The sequence below is a fragment of the Gymnoscopelus braueri genome (genome assembly GCF_963280865.1).
Source record: "Gymnoscopelus braueri genome assembly, chromosome: 10".
Classification (NCBI taxonomy): Eukaryota; Metazoa; Chordata; class Actinopteri; order Myctophiformes; family Myctophidae; genus Gymnoscopelus; species Gymnoscopelus braueri.
The window spans coordinates 17,742,247-17,758,960 of NC_137611.1; the positions used below are offsets into that span (position 1 = coordinate 17,742,247).

At 39.6% G+C, this 16,714-nt stretch overlaps 1 protein-coding gene across 1 annotated transcript in view; it reads right to left on the reverse strand.

Annotated features, from left to right (window-relative positions):
- Positions 1 to 8,787: 8,787 nt before the first annotated feature.
- The window catches only part of atp6v1h (ATPase H+ transporting V1 subunit H), a 32,805-nt gene continuing 24,878 nt past the window's right edge, over positions 8,788 to 16,714 (reverse strand). Inside the window, exon 14 of the mRNA XM_080440173.1 lies at positions 8,788 to 9,283. Within this exon, the coding sequence (XP_080296299.1) occupies positions 9,211 to 9,283 (73 nt within the window). The 3' untranslated portion in view covers positions 8,788 to 9,210. The remainder of the gene's footprint in view (positions 9,284 to 16,714) is intronic.

The following is a 16,714-nucleotide window of genomic DNA, read 5'->3' on the forward strand; positions in this document are numbered from 1 at the left end:
ACATTTTACTCTTATGTATCTGTACACAAGATGTAACAATAAAGTACAACCTTGAACCTTGAACCAACCCTTGCAACGATGAGCTGATGTGTTTTTGTTTTCTTTCTTTTCTGTTGTTTCCTATGGTGCAATATGGCTGTGGTCTGCTGGCCACAATTATGGAGGTGGGAGAATGGTCGTTGTTACACTTATACTACTATTATGATCTGGATCTAAGTTTAAACAGGGCTGAAGTAGTTAATGCATGTTTTGTAATCATAATTAAAACCTCCAGTAAAGTAAAAGTTCCTCAAAATGACTTAAGTACAGTACTTGAGTAAATGTACTTAGTTACTTTCCACCACTGCTCCTTATTTGGTGCAACTTCCAAGCCACTGGTATGTATGATACAGGATATGCATCGACTGACTGCGTTTTTGTTTTGTTTTTCTTACCTGTTCACACAGTAAAAGAAAAACAGTTTGATGCAACAAGGATAACTGTACATTGTTCATCCCAAAAATGTGTCAAATGAATCCTAAACATGAACACAAAGATTAGGCTGCACTTGTAAGCATAGTTTGCTTGCTAGACCCAGACAAATTATAGCTTTTTAAATTCTGAACAAGTAGGCCTATATCTAATTGAATCTACGTTCACAAATAGTTTGGAAAGACAGGACAACAGTACAAAATGCAGACCAGTCAATGAGAATACATTTTCTTCTGCCAAAAGTCTGGGATCAATCTTCAGTGAATCTGTGTGAACTTAATTGTTTTCATGGCACAATGTGTAGAATGATGGTGAGGAGAAGAGATTGAAAGGAAGAGAGAAGAGCAGGATGTTTGCAATGGTGTAAAGTAACGAAGTACATTTACTCAAGTGCTGTATGTACAATTTTGAGGTATTTACAGCCTGCAACAGCCTGAATCCACGCCATCAGTCCGGCCAATGCCAGGCCAGGTCAATTGAGATGTTGCAGCTGTTGGCGACAGGAGGCTGTAGGCACTGTGGGTTGCCTCCGGGCCTGGCTCATCCCTCGTCTGACCAGAAGTGGTGTGGTCTACTTCTGTGCGTTGCGTCGTCGTTACTGCTGTGCACAAACATCTCCATCTGCCTTGATGGATTAAACCCTCCCTGCAGGCCTACTCTTACTCATGTAACATTTTGAACACAGGCCTTTTACTTGTAACAGAGTATTTTTATATTGTGGTATTGCTACTTGCTAAAACATCTGAGTTCTTCTTCCACCACTGGAAGTTTGGCATCACAGTGCCCTTGAGAAGTGAACTGAGGCTGAGGTAGCAAAAGCCACAGTTGGCCAAGTTGCAATGAAGTTTCCATAGCAACTTAATATTCCGAACATGTGCAGTTTCGTAAGTAGGGCCTAGTTACGTAAACTAGGCGTGAGAACATCTTCGGGTGGGAGAAAATGTTCTCAGATGACACCAAGAAGCAGTGGCATCCCCACAGAATCAACTGCAAATGTCAAAGCAACAGACCTTTAGTCTGTGTCTGTTTCACTGTTAATTCCTTTCCACCTCAGCTTATTCCCTCATCCTATACAGTGTTAATTATCCACCATGTTCACCTGTAAGCCCTGTGTTTATACGGCATGTGTATACTCCCTGTTCCTTTGCCAGTTCGTAAGAGTCTTGGTACCCAAAGCATATGTTGCAGTGGGTACCTGTTTTGTCTCCTAGCCTTCAAGTTTCTAGTATTTTGTCGCTCTGATTATGTCCTGCCTGCAAACTGTTCTACCTTGTGTCTGTCATTTTGTATATTGGATGTTGTGCTTGCTCCTTTCTTATAAAACGGAACAACTCTTAATAATAATAATAAGAGTTTGTCAGTTTTATAACAAAGGAGCTCTTTGTATATATACTCTTACATAATTACTTATACCTAGCAATATTATGTCTATTTAAAGTACATTTAAAAATGTAATCTGGACTCTGCTAAAGTATACACTGCATACATGCATTTTGTACAGAAAATGTTATGAAGACAGGCAATCTCTGCTAATGGCAAGAAGTCAAACTGTTTGTCCTTTAAATCAGGCTTAAGTTTGGGATGAGTTGAGTAATCAGTTTCAAGCACTGCTGTCCTTAACTCTCTTTATGACTATGCCTCATGATTCACAAAATGGCATATCCAGCAAACCCGAGTAAAGATTTACCAAGGTGGTCATTTATGATATTTTTTTCAGACTGTCAGCATTCCTCCACCACTTCAATTTGAGGTGTATAGAATTTGAAGTGACAGAGGCTCATCAATGTGAATGCAGCTGTGATTATGTCAGTCAAGATCCACTTGCTATTGTGTGAGCCTGAATACCATGAGTCATGACAGATGTAATTAAACATAATGTATGTGATTTGACCCGAACTTACAGTAAATGAGGAAGAAAAAGTGAAAAGTCTTTGACGACAGACAGTAGGCTAATACCTCTCATCTTACTTTCAAAATGTGATAGAATGGGCGTACTCGGTGGTGCAGTGGTAAAATGCCTGCCCACCAACGCAGAGGTTGTGGGTTCGAATCCATCGTGGTGCATCCGGCTTTGTCAAGCGTCTATACGAACACAATTCCGGGGAGGGAAGCCAGACACACATATTCCTACAGGCTGGGGCAGCACCTGTTAGCAGGGAATGTTGAGTGGGAGGAGTAGGATGAAGGCTCTACTTCCTCCCAGTCGGGGCTCCTCACTGGCAGACGTCAGTAGGATACAACAGCAGTGACAACACACAAATGTGAGAAGGGAGGAATCAATTGGCATAACAGCTAAAAGGAAAAATAGATATACTATTATCTATTTTTTCAGGGTATTTTTTGTACAAGGCCCTTGTATTTTTATCTAGTCTGTGCAATGTTTTTAGAGCATCTCAGAACTGGCTCTCAAGGCAGTGACTAAGTAACAATGTCATACAGACTACATCAGGAGTTTTCAAACGTATTCATAACACTGTCCCTTAAATTTCATTCAGCCACAGAGCCCCATTTAAGAGGATTCTGTCATAGGGTCCCAACTATGAAAATATGTTTTGATTTAAATTGAATTATCTTAATTGTACATAAATAGATTCTTATAGAAGTTAATATTGAAACATATTGTTAGAATAGCCACTTGTCATTTTTCGATGAATTGAATACACAGGACCCCAATGGAAAAAAAGCCATAGTGCTTTCTTGCAGGTTTACTGTCCTTTAGTATAGAACTGAACTTTCTGTGCTTTTTTGCTAACTGTCAATAAAGTATTCAATCAATCAATCAATCAATCAATCAATCAATCAATCATACATTTTTGTATGATAATAATCTCAAGTGAACTGAATTATAGTGAAATTAAATTACACCTCGTTTGCCTGGGGACCCCATGGAACCTCCCAAAGGACCACTGGCAGTCCCCAGCCCCTACTTTGAAAACCACTGTAGGCTACTACATGCTACTACCATATATTGGAATTGCCATGGTTGTTTTTCTTTTGTCTTTTAACAATGGACTGTATAGACTCACTTGATCGACTACTTGAGACATCATTCCGACACGACACAGTTAAGACATGTTCTAATATTATCAAATAGGACTTCAGGCTCTGTGAACAGCAATCATGCAGAAAATCACACCAGGTAAAAGCCTGAATGCTGAATCTTCAACCATGATTGGCTGCTAGTGTGATTATAAGGCCCATGGTCCCTTGAGCAATAAAAACAACAACGACAACAACAACAACAACAACAACAACAACAACAACAACACTGCTGTGCTGTCCCATATCACTTGGTCATGATCAGTGGTGGAAAAGTATCAATACTGCAATGTAGAAGTACTTTGTTACAAGCAAAAGTCCGGAATTCAAAATGTACTTAAAGTACCAAAAGTAAAAGTACTAAAATGTTTGAAAATAGCCGATCTACAAGCTCACAACACGTTGCAATGTGACGCGTTGTGAGCTTGTAGATCGGCTATTTTCAAATAGCCTACGTATAAAATAGGGCTAAAGTGGTTAAGTTAACGTATGTTTTATAATGTAATCATTTATAGATTACATCTGCAAAGTAACTAGTAACTAAAGTTTTCAAATAATTGTATTGGAGTAAAAGTACAATATTTGCCTCTGAGATGTAGTGGAGAGGAAGTAAAACTAAGTATAGACAATTGGAAATACTCCAGTAAAGTAAAAGTACCTCAGAATTGTAATTAAGTACAGCACTTGAGTAAATGTACTTAGTTACTTTACAACATTGGTCATGACGAGTCATCAAACCTTCTTGACAGTGGGTAATTCCAGTGTCCATATTACACACTTGACTCAGGTGATAAGAGGCGTCCACAGCTGCATGCTGCAGGAAGGAGGTCATTTCAGGAATGAGAAGCAAGGCTGCGCTTTGTTATTTGCGATTCTCCTTGAGTGGCTGAGCTGTGTTACACACATGACCATCGGCAAGACCATCAGCCTCGTTTTGATTGTCACTATGGGAACGGACAATCTCAAGATCAGTGAGATTTGGTCAGCAGTTAGTCGGTTATATTCACCCAGACCAACAACCACATACATATGCGATCTCTGTGACCGAGACTGCCACTCCCGCATAGGGCTCTTCAGTCATAAGAGACGCTGCTCCAGACCAGACACGTAGGATGTGCAAAACCATGGTCAACCCTGACCGACGGAGGCCTATGATGTATATGAATGTAACTCATCTACGTCATGTATTGAACCTGTACCTACAGCATTTCTTATGCAATTGTTCGACAGTGTTTCAAGTCACGTCCTGAAGATAATGAAAACAGTAAATCTCGTAAAGAATTTAGAACCTAGATGGTAATGCACTGACTAGCTACAGGTATAGACTGATATCCAACCTTCCATTATTAAGACACTATATAGCAAATAAACTATACTCCCACCTACCAATGCCGTCATTGATGGGTAATCCAGGCTAACAGAAGCTTCAGCTTGAAAAGAAAAATGGATGATGTGCTCCTTCAACTCCTTGGATTCAATCTGAGGTCACAATTATGGTGTTATTCTAGATGCAGAAGATTCATGTTACAAGGTTAACACTAACAAGGTGATGAAAAGGTTTTTCTATTTAATTATTTGTTTTTACCTTTGTTTATTGCATTTTCACAGAAGCATTCATTGCATACATATCTCCAACATACAGTCATTGAATTACTTCATTTAGATCCCAATTTAAAATAATCAAGTAACATTGACATGAAAATGTTTTTTTTGCTAAAGCACAGCCATTTATAAATAAAAAATATACTGGAAAACTGATGCATGCGTTTATGCGTTATTTCAAGCTGACATGATTACTTCAATGGATTTTTTACTGGTCTCCCGAAAATAACCACTGTGAGACTTCAGCTCATTCAAAACTCTATAGCTCGGCTATTAACCAACATTAGTCCAGTTCTAGCTGCTCTGCACTGGCTTCCTGCAACATTTCTATGGATTTTATACAAAGCCCTAATGGGCTTGGACCAAAATACATTTTTTATCTCCCTTGATAAATACGTGCCTTTAAGAACACTGTGATCATCTGCTACTGGTTTATTGGAGGTTTTCAGCCACAGCCGAAAGGAAATTAGGGATGCAGCCATTGTCACTTATGCCACAAAGCTATTAATCACATTGCCAATACAATAAATATCAGGGAAGCCAGGAAGCTACTGTAAATAACGTTTAAAAGAAAAACCTAACCTAAAAGAAGAAGGGAAAAAAATTACATTTAAATGTTGTTATTCAGTAGTAGTATTTTCTATCTTATTCTACAGTATGCATTATATTCTCATCCAAATCTTTTATCTTACTTTCTAATTATATAATTATATTTCACATTGATTATCCCTGTTTCTATGTTCATTGTACAGTATATGAAGCACTCAGTGGATGTAAAGTACAGTATTTATTGTATAACACTTTGAGATATGACAGGTGCTATTATTATTATTATAATTATTATTCATAGACACACAGCAAATGGCACTGTCTGCCTTGTGCCTGAATTTGGACAGCATAATGAATGTAAATGGAGAGGGGAGAGCAAAACCATCTGTTTCAGAGTCCAGAGTTCACTTACAGTAATTGTTGCAGGTGAGCATGCATGTGGACCGGGGAGAGCCAGCCACTGTAAATACCACTCAGACAGCTGAGCAAGGCAAGGCAGGCAAATAAATATTGATTCTGTGCCACATCTCATTCTCAACACTCCGGGCATCTCAGATGAGAGCAAAGCCTGTCGTATGATGGAGCATAAATTAGGTATAAAGCAACTTGCCAACTAACATGACAAGGGAGGACAGCAGTGGCATTTTCCGACGGCAGCTTAGTGAGCAATTTGGGGCAAATTGTGAGGAAAGATTTGATCAGGATTGTTTCAAACATCATTTGGTTTTCATACCAAGAGCTTGTAATGCTGTACTCAATTCAACATGGGGAGTTATTCAGTATTAAGATTCACTAACCCATCAGCAAAGCCGTGGTCAGACTGACTGGCTCTCCAGTTCACAGACACATAAATCACAAGCACCTCAACATTTACAGACAATATTTGATTATCGATATTACATTATGAAATAACTAGATGTATTTTGTGTTAAGGTACTGGAGGTGGGAGGTAAAAGGTCAGACAGATCATTCAGATAATAATTACTTAACTATAAATGTGCAAAATCTGTGTGCAACCTCCGTGGTGGTGGGCAGGGACTTTACCACTGCGCCACAATCGTAGTTCACATCTTGAGAATCATCCCACCTCAAACTCTTGAGTAGGAAGGGACTCTGAGGACCCTCCTACTTGTGTCGAGTTGGTCGTATAGGCGGTTGTCTAGAAACACCAACCGATATGCCCATATAGAGGCATACCGTATATTGAGATCCGATTATCCAGAACCACCGATCCAACCGTTATGTCATAGACTGGCCTGGACCAAGCAACCTTAGCATGCGTGTCACTGAGTACACAAGGGTAGGGCATGATACACCGAGTGGGAAGTCAGTCGGATCAGCGGATCTCCCAAAAATATCGATTAAACCGCAAATCCCCATATATGGAGTACTCTGATGTCATCAACATCATAGTACTGACGTCATAGACTGGCCTAGACTCCATATTTAGAAATGCCTGACACTCATTATACGGGCATAAAGACAGGACAGACAGATACAAATATCTTCATATATGGGCATAAAAGGGAAACAGAAAGACATTTTCTGGGTGTGGATGTAGTAGTCTACAACTGCACTCAAAACAAACAAGGGGGCAGACTCTGTCTTGAGTGTCTACCATGTTAATGTAAGGGTCTTTAGCGATGCACTCAGTGTAATGTTATTGTTTTATGTAATGCACTTATACAGGCATGCTCTGTGCCCAAATTTCCCCAGAAGGACAATAAATCTTAATTGCATTAAGTCATGTAAGGATTAAATAAAGATTCCAGCACATGACATTATGATGAAGACTGCAGTGTCCACTGATGTCATTGGCAGATCTTATATCAGTAGTGGAAGGTGGACTCTTAAATGCTTCTCCCAAAATAATCTCCTTTAAACACTGCCCATCCCTAACAAATGTAGTTACGGTAACTTTGTTTTGGAGTCAGCAAGAAACACTGAAAGAATACATACTTCAGATAAGGAAAATAGTTGTCTTTCTCCATGGACTCAGATTAGGACCTCTCCCTCACTATGGCACTTTATTCATTTTACTTGCCCAATACGTGAATGAGACCATTAGACCAGTGTTTATCAACCTTTTTTGTGCCAAGGCACACCTGGCATAGCCAAAAGATCCCAGGGCACACCTAGATATACGGTATATATATATAATTATATATATATATATATATACGGTATATATATATATACACACACACACACTAGGGGTGTGCCGATAATTTCACGATACGATATTGGGCACACAACTTCGATACGATACGCATTTTTTTATTATGAAAATACATGGGGGAGAAAAAAAGCAAATGCAAACAAATATTTCTGTTTTTGCATTATTCAGACATGCAAACTTGTAGCTTTTCAGCTTCCACTAGCCGTTTTGAATCCAAATAGGGCAATAGTGTGACACCTGACCCGAAAAAAACCAGCATGTTGTCACCCTTTTCACCTCGGGGCTGTTTGCATGCCTGATTATTATTATTGTAAAAAAAAACTTCTTCAAACGGCGCGGCACACCTCAGCAGTAGCCCCGGCCCAAAATTGGGACGTTTGCCAGGGTTGATAAACACTGCATTAGACAATGGCAAATGGCCCAGAAGAGAAAAGTCTGTCATCTGTAATGAAAAGCACTTCCAAGAAACAAGCACTTTCTTCAGAGATGATTAAATCTTGTGATTCACTGATTAATTAGTGCCTAACTGCTACAGTACTCAACAAGTTTTTTTTAAATAGCCTGCAAAATGTTTAGCAACTATGGCCTTGGTGGAAGAAAGAAAATGCCTCCCTCTATGACTGAAATGGCTCAACATTAACACTACCCCCGTTTCACACAACTAATGACTAGTAAACTATTCACACTGAATAAAATCCTTACAAAATACCCCCCCCGCCCACCCAACCAATTCATCCAATTTCAAATGATTCTCCTGAGGCTTGCTTATGTGTATGCCTTCATTTTATTGAATCCAGTTGCACATGAGCCGATAAGAAAAAAGTGAGTCATCTCATTTGAATCCTACTAACTAATTTTTCTTATTCACCACCCATGTCATCTACAGTACACAGTATGTACACAGTATAGTATGAACAGTGAATTAATGGAAATTAATAAACAAAGTATCACAGATTAAATTCTTTATTGGAATGCGTACTCACTACATTTTCCAGGTAAGACTTAAATAACGTTGAAATCTTCTTTACACATCACAGACATAAAGTGCTAATCCAATCACTGCACAGCACATAGCGCTGAGGGTACGCCACACAACACGAGGAGGGAACTCAAGTAAGGCTCGATTTATAGCTATGTGTGGGTGGGTGTCACGCACCGAAAATAGCTGATTTACAGGCTTACAAGCATGTGGATCTGCGGTTGTCGGCCGAGCGACACCCGCACGCAAGAAGTATAAATCAGGCCTACAGTAACATCAAGGACAAAGCCGGGTGTTGACGGACAAACAGTTGATAATTAAAACATCGTTGAAAGATGCACATACAGTACCACACTCGTTCACACAGTGACACATCATGCACGAGAACAGTTCAGCTTCTGGCTGCCACGGCTTGAGGTTGCTGCTGGTCAGAAGAACTGGTCAGTTGTTTCCCCAGATATTCCCTGTGAAGGAAATGATCAAATTGATGAGGACGTAAAAATGTGTGGTTCACTTTACACGTTTTGCCTTTCCATCCAACACAAATGGCTGAAACATTGGACACTGGCATGGGCCAGTTTGTGTGCAAAATGGGCATGCTAATTTACCTCTCATTAGAAGATGCTCTTCGTTCATTATGTCTCAGTACATTTTGCCTTTGTGCCTCTTATTAGAGCACCATTTCCCAAACCCCCATAGTGTTATTACAGGTGCAACAAGGTGAGAGACATTACTGAACTGCTGCACTGACAGGTACAGCCTTGAGTGGTTTAAAAATAAATGGATTGTGTAATATTTCTATGAAGGTGTCAAACCTTCCAAAGAAAAACCTCAGCTAAAGTCATTATAGAAACCAATGTCTTTTCTCTTAAACATCCATTGTCTATGTTAGGTTTTTTCCTCTTTTGTTAACGTTTTCAGATTTGTGATCATAACCCCCTTGCTAATACCAGAGACGACTAATACTCACAAGCACAAGATAACAAAAGGCTCAGGATTTTTTTCCCCCCTGAAAACTCAAGTAGCCCAATCTCCAATGTGAAACACAGTTCAATGTTTTTGCATACTTTCATTTGTGGTTGCTGCTATGAATGTGATGTCCGGTTATATATGTAAATTATATATAATTTTTAATCTCAACATAATATATTGAACTACACTCTACTCAATCAGGCCATTTTAAGTCTGTTCTGCTGTCAGGTACTCCTGCATATAAACAGGTGGGAGAAGTCCGGTGTATCAAGGAGAAACCTGCAGCACATCTTAATGATACATTCCTTAACCAGATAAACCCTATATACTTCGTTGACTGGGGTCCCCCAGGGTCTATACTTACCCCCTCCTACTTTCCCTCTATACCATATCTAGCTCACATCACATCTCAACATGACGAGTTGTGACCTTGTAGATCTGCTATCTCCGCCGAATGTTTGCCTATTTTCTCAGAGTTGTCGTCTATTATTTAGGAAATGCCCAAAATAGGGACTGTATTCATGGATTAATGTAGTTAAGGACACATTGTGTTGTGTCAAACATACACTTCTTCCAATCAGCATGTGGCTTTCACTGAGAGGTGGGAAAAACACTGTCTAAAATTCTAAAGCTTCTAGATATATTAAAGTGTTTGAAATCGCTAATCCTCCTAACCTTTGGCCAGTCTCCTAATAGCCTCTACATAAATGCTGGCAGGAAACGAACAAACAGCAGCTGACTAGATGTGGTTGTCTAATTGGAGGCATGGCCAGGGAAAATGAAGTCCATGTCTGACGTAGATGCATGTGTCTGTGTCCGTGGCTGTGTAGATATTGAATACATCTATTCACATGGCAAGCTGTATAGCTAGGTATAGGAGGGTTGGACAATTCCTTATCATCAGTTACGTTCATTATCATCCCATTAACTCATTCAGTGCCATTGACGTCACCGACGTCACGTTTTGTATAAGCCCAGGGTGCCAATGATGTCGCCGACGTCATGAAAAAAAAGGGGGAACATTTTTTTTTTTAAAGGAGCCACACCATGAATTTCATTTTTTTTTTGGGGGGGGGGGTATTTTTTGGGCTCCCCAGTGTCTCTTGTACCCCAAAAAATATTTTTTTTTAACATTCAGTCATTCATTCTCATTTCAGAGATTTTCAGAATGGGCGTGTCTGAACAGGCCATTTCAGAATGGCAAGGCAAGTGACATCACTTGCCTTGCCATTGCATTGATGATGGCCAGACAGAATTGCTCAGTAGCCCCCCCCTGCCCAAAAGGACGTTTTGGTATTGCAGCTGAAAGTGCTGTATAAGCCAGAGACAATTGACTTGGGATGAGTATATCTGAGTGATGATTTAGGCTCAAACCTTTTGAAAAAGGTTTGAGGGACATACACCATATGATATTAAATATCAAATATATTTTTTAAATTCATGGTGTAGATCCTTTAAATGTTCAGAACCCAAGATATCATGATTTGAAGATTTTCTGCTCCATTTTCTGCTTTGAAGATTTTCTGCTCCTGCTTCACTTCTTGTTTAACATCTTACTGAAAAAGGCTGTATCTCGCTTCCTAAACACTCAGAGACAAACTGCCAGAAATAAGTCAGGCACTGAATGAGTTAAGACCTGAAGCCGATTCTAAAAAGTTTTCTGAAAAACGGATGTTGCTATATAAGCGTATAAGCGGTGGTCTTTCAGATAGTGTTGGGTGGTGTGACCTGAAATGTGTTGTGCACAATGTGCAGATTTTCAATACTAGTCCATACCCGTGGGGGGATATGCGCACATGATCTGGCAACCCGGGAGCCAGCGAACACAAAAACACTAATAAACAGCTGACATTTGGTGAAATCGGAAAACGGGCTTCACTGTTCCGTGCACATGGTAATGGTGAATGGCTGTGTGCAGATCAATTGCTCCAGCCATTGAGGAGAACCAGGCTGAACAGTTTTGGTCTCACCACGCACTACAAACAAACAGACAGAGGTTTCTCAAATTATAGGAGGATTATTCAATATTTGTTGTTAAAAAGGTTTCATCTGCTTAAGAAATCTGTGTTGCCATTTTTTTGGTCCAAAATGGCTCTTGACATTTAAGGTTGCTGACCCCTGTTCTAGAACCACAACAAGGAAGCACACACAAGGGGGCGCTCTTAAAGGCACAGAGTAGTGACAGCAGTGAGAGGGAATAGAGGAGAGATTTCAAATAACCGGGAAAGAATACTCAATTCTTCAATTCATTCATCAACAAAATATGATTGAATCAATGTGCACGATATATCACCCAGCACTACTATTAGATCATGCCACAGTCTTTTGATACCACACCAATCAAAAGACTGTTGATTGGTGTGATATACAGTAGATAGAGAATAGAGGGTCTCTATATTAACCATCTCAATCGATATAGTAGTTATCCGATTCCATGTATAGTATGAATTGCACAAATTGTGCATTGTCAGCATGGTAATTGTGCCATTATGTGCATAATGGGTATTTTGCACATACTGTAGTACTCAGTAGCAATTTCAGTAAACCAAAAGGGGGCAGATTGAGACATACATAAATGACCCTGGCATTTTTCTAATACATTCAGTTCCGTGTCACAAGGCCACAGAAACGCTGAACAAGGTCATTGAAACTTGTGATTTTCCTCTCTCCTCCACTTATCGCTCCATACTATCTCCTCTACTTATCACTTCAGACGTCACCTTGTCCATCTCTGTAAGACATTTCAAAGCGAGTACGCAGTCAGTAAATGAGAAACACACACTTTGACCTTAACAAATAATTGCACCCACAAAAGCTTCAAGGTTCAAGAAAAGCAGGTGCTTAAAAGTGAATCAGACGACACATGGTCCATTTACGGTGGCAACGCTGTTGAAACATTGAGCTCTGTCTGTCGTTGTCATGACAGCAGAAGCCTTAAACAGGGAGGAAAGTGGAGGTGTTTTTCTCCCTCACCCATACAGACATGGTAACTCAAGGTGAACATATTTACGTATGTTCGCCACACATGTTGGAGATGCGTCGACACGTGCTGCTGAGAAGGTAATGGTGGTCACTAGGTCTGCTGAGCAGAAACCTACATTCAGAGTTGGAGCGGCAATCTGATTACACTTAATATCTAAATCAGCGTTTTGTATTCAGAAAGGCGTCCGAGGTGCGCAGAGGGCAGCTACTCTGAAAAATATCTGGAGACACTTGAGACATTGCATAATAATCCTTCCGAGGTGACAAACTCGAGGTGGCAAGGTAGCTGTCATGTTGAGAGAAAATCAATAGTATTAGAGTCCTCTGTAAGCATTCTCTGATCTCTATTTGTCAGTATACTGAAGGTAGGGAAGGCGATGTTTGTAGGATTTTTTATTTATGTCTGCAAGATGAGATTCATGAGCAGGGGCTTTGTGCTGGCATGCTCACGTAACACAGCATATTGCATGGGGAGAGTGACGCTATTGCTTTTGTTATGCGATTTCACCATCTCAATCCTTTCATCATTTTTCCTTTTTTCCCCATTTAACTCCCCTTGGGACATTTCATTTCATGTACAGTACATGTTCAGCGCTTTTCTTTATCGCCCACAATTCTCAGAACTAGCAGTGAAAACCGAAAACAGAAGAAGTTGTGAGGTGTGTGGATTGGGACCTTACTGTGATATAATCTCTACTGTCAATATGTTAAGCACTTACTTGCAACCTGTCATCACAATTTTGTGCATGTGCATTAAAAGGTGAAAATATTTTCCAAAGAATTTCAAAAATAGTGAAAAAAGCAGATCTACGTTGTGAGCTTGTAGATCTACTATTTCCATTTCCAAAAATCATTGCAAACTCTCCTCATCCCCTCTGAATACGACCCTTCTGCCACTAGGAAGAAGAATCTGTGTGCCAGAATGCAAAAAAAAACTTTAGCACGTAGCACTTTAAATGCAAAAGTTTTTTTCTTCTTCTTTTACAGCTGTAATGTTGTCAATATATATATATAGCACATTAACCATGGTGTCCTTGTTTTGGATATTTCATAGACGAAAAAAATCAATCAATTAAAAAAAAAAAAATTGTCGATCTGCTATTTTCAGTATATGATACGATGAAGCATATAAGGCTTAAGTTGTTAAATGTATAATAGTCAAATGTCTATACTTTCATGTATGATGTAATGTAAGATGTTTTTATGTAAAGTAACTGTCAACAGTAGCATTGTGTCAAACTGTTCTCATGTTTTGTGAGAAGCAATAAAGTTTACCCTTACAAAACCCATATCTTCCTTTTCCTTGCCTCTAGTCAAGATGGCAGATGTATAAAAATGTTAACAAATATTCCATCTTACATTTATGCGTTACCAATCCTATCACTTGTTTGATGGAGGGGGGAAAACTAACAAAAAACAACAACTGTCAAACAACTGAATCCGACTCTCATGGTCAAATATCTATTAAATGGTATGGTAGATACATTGACGATTTAATCATGATAATCACAGGATCTGAACAAGAGCTTCTTGATTTCCACAAGTACATCAATTCAACCCATGACATCCTCAGATTGAGTTTGGAATATCATTCTGAAATAGTTGTTCTGGATCGAAGGATCACGGTGGCAATATACAGTACATACATCTATTTACAGACATCTATTTACAGAAAGAGCATGACCGTAATTCCATTTTAACTCTCTCAGTGCCAATGAAATTTAAAAAAAATTGCGAACTGTGCCAGCAATTTTTTCACTGAGAGAGTTAAGGGCAGACAGCTTTCATCCTCCCAGTCTCATTGCTAACGTACCATTTGGGCAGTTCCAGAGACTAAGGAGAATATTTGACTCTGAGGAAGATTTTGACCAACAATGAGGCCACTTGTTAATGTCACTTTTACAACAACCAATCGCGGAAGTTAACGGCAGACTAACAACATGACCCTTTTGTGTCAACAAACAATGTGTTCCCACATTGTTGACTGACACAGATTACTCAAATGAATTGAATGAGTGACAACTGAAGCGATGGCCATAATTTGCGCAGTCTTATATCCTAGGAAACGTGTGGATATAATGACGAGCATCACCTGCCATAGTCAGTGAGTGGACCCCGATGAAGGCTCTGCGAGCCGAAACGTGCTGCCAGCTGTAGCTTTCCTCTACTTAACCCATTCAACCCTGGAGCACATCCGTGTCATTTTAGATTTGAGCTATAACCATTATTTCATACTTTGGCTATTCAAAAATAGCAGATCTACAAGCTCATAGCGCGGAGCTTGTAGATCTACTATTTTTAGAAAAATCGTGAAAATGGGTGCAAATCTTTGAATATATTTTAAAAGCGAACATTTTTAGCTCAAATCTTTGCTTCTGGGGGTCCCTGGAACAAAATATTTTGAGATGGGGGTCCGCGGCCAAATACATATAATTTTGGGGGTCCTTGACATGAAAACATTTGAGAACCGACTTCTATCATACCAACATACGTTCTTTCATGAATTTTCAAAAAGAACAGATCTAAAAGCTCATATCGCTATGAGCTTTTATATATGCTATTTTTGAATGGCCAAAGAAATCTAAAATGACAGATGCGTTCTCTGTCTTATTGGGTTAACAGCGTGCCTTGGACCTGCTTATATGCTCTCTACAGAGGAACTTGGGACTCTGTTTGCTATGTCATAAACCTCTCCAAAGAACACCTGTTTCCAGTTGAGTGTACTGTAGTTAAGACCTGAGGCCTACATTTTTTTAAACGCTTTCAAGATTTTTAAAAAATGTTCAAAAATAGCTCGCAGTGCGGCACAAAGTGACAAGTGCTGTGAGCTTATATATCTGCTATTTTTGAATAGCCAACGCTGAAATCTAAAATGACACGGATGCTTTCCCGGTTTTAATGGAAAGACCCACGCTATGCTCCTAATCCTCTATTGTGTAGTAAATGTGCATTTGTAAGGTCTTTGTAAATGCCCTGCTTTGTCTAAGGGCAGGTTCCACTCTGCAAACTCACGCAAAATTTCCTTTTTTTAAGAAATCATGAATCAATAAATTGACCAAAATAAATAATAATAATAATAACAACAATTTCCCCCACACTTTGATGCACAGGTAGTCAGCGCATTACAATCACTTAGGGGGAGAAACAATGCAACGCCCGCACACATCGAAACCCAAACAATCCGTCCACACAGTTGCTCAGGAAGCCGTGCGTGTTCTAGATAGTGGCAGGAAAACAAACACTTTTTTCTCTGCTGTTGAATCATTGTGTGTCCGTTTCCAGGAGATGCGGGAGGATGGAAAAGAAAAGACAAAACGCCTGCCGAGACCACATACATAGGTGGGTTGGGAGTTGAATTGGACTAGTTGGCCTGGCCTTGAGAGAAAATGCCATGAGCACCGCCACAGTAGAAAGAAAAGCAGAGTTATTGTGTACTTCAATTAACCTATTAAGACCCAAGGCCGATTCTACAAAAGCCTTCTAAATCAGTAGTTTGCACACTTTTTTTTTACAGAGAGAGAGAGCGAGAGCGAGAGCGAGAGAGCGAGAGCGAGAGAGAGAGAGAGAGCGAGAGAGCGAGAGAGAACCAGAATGCGTACTATTAAAAAAAAAAAAAATCCTTCACAGCACCAGGAGATATCATCTCCTGGTGATTTAGACTTTAATCCACTTCCTGGTTAACTTATGACTTCAAAAGCCTGCATCTCGGCTCCTGTGTACCTTTTTTTTTACAATGTATTTTTGACTATTTTTGACTATTTTCAACTGGCTGCAACTATGGAACGGATTACAGAATGTTTTTATTTTTTTCCCCCGATTGTACGAGACCTCTATGTGTGTAATGAGGGGAGCTTTTTTTTACGTGGATTTGCTCGTCGTGCAGTCTAGAGCTTTAAACAGCAAAGCGCAGTCAATGGGGAGAATGCTGGCACCCAACGTAT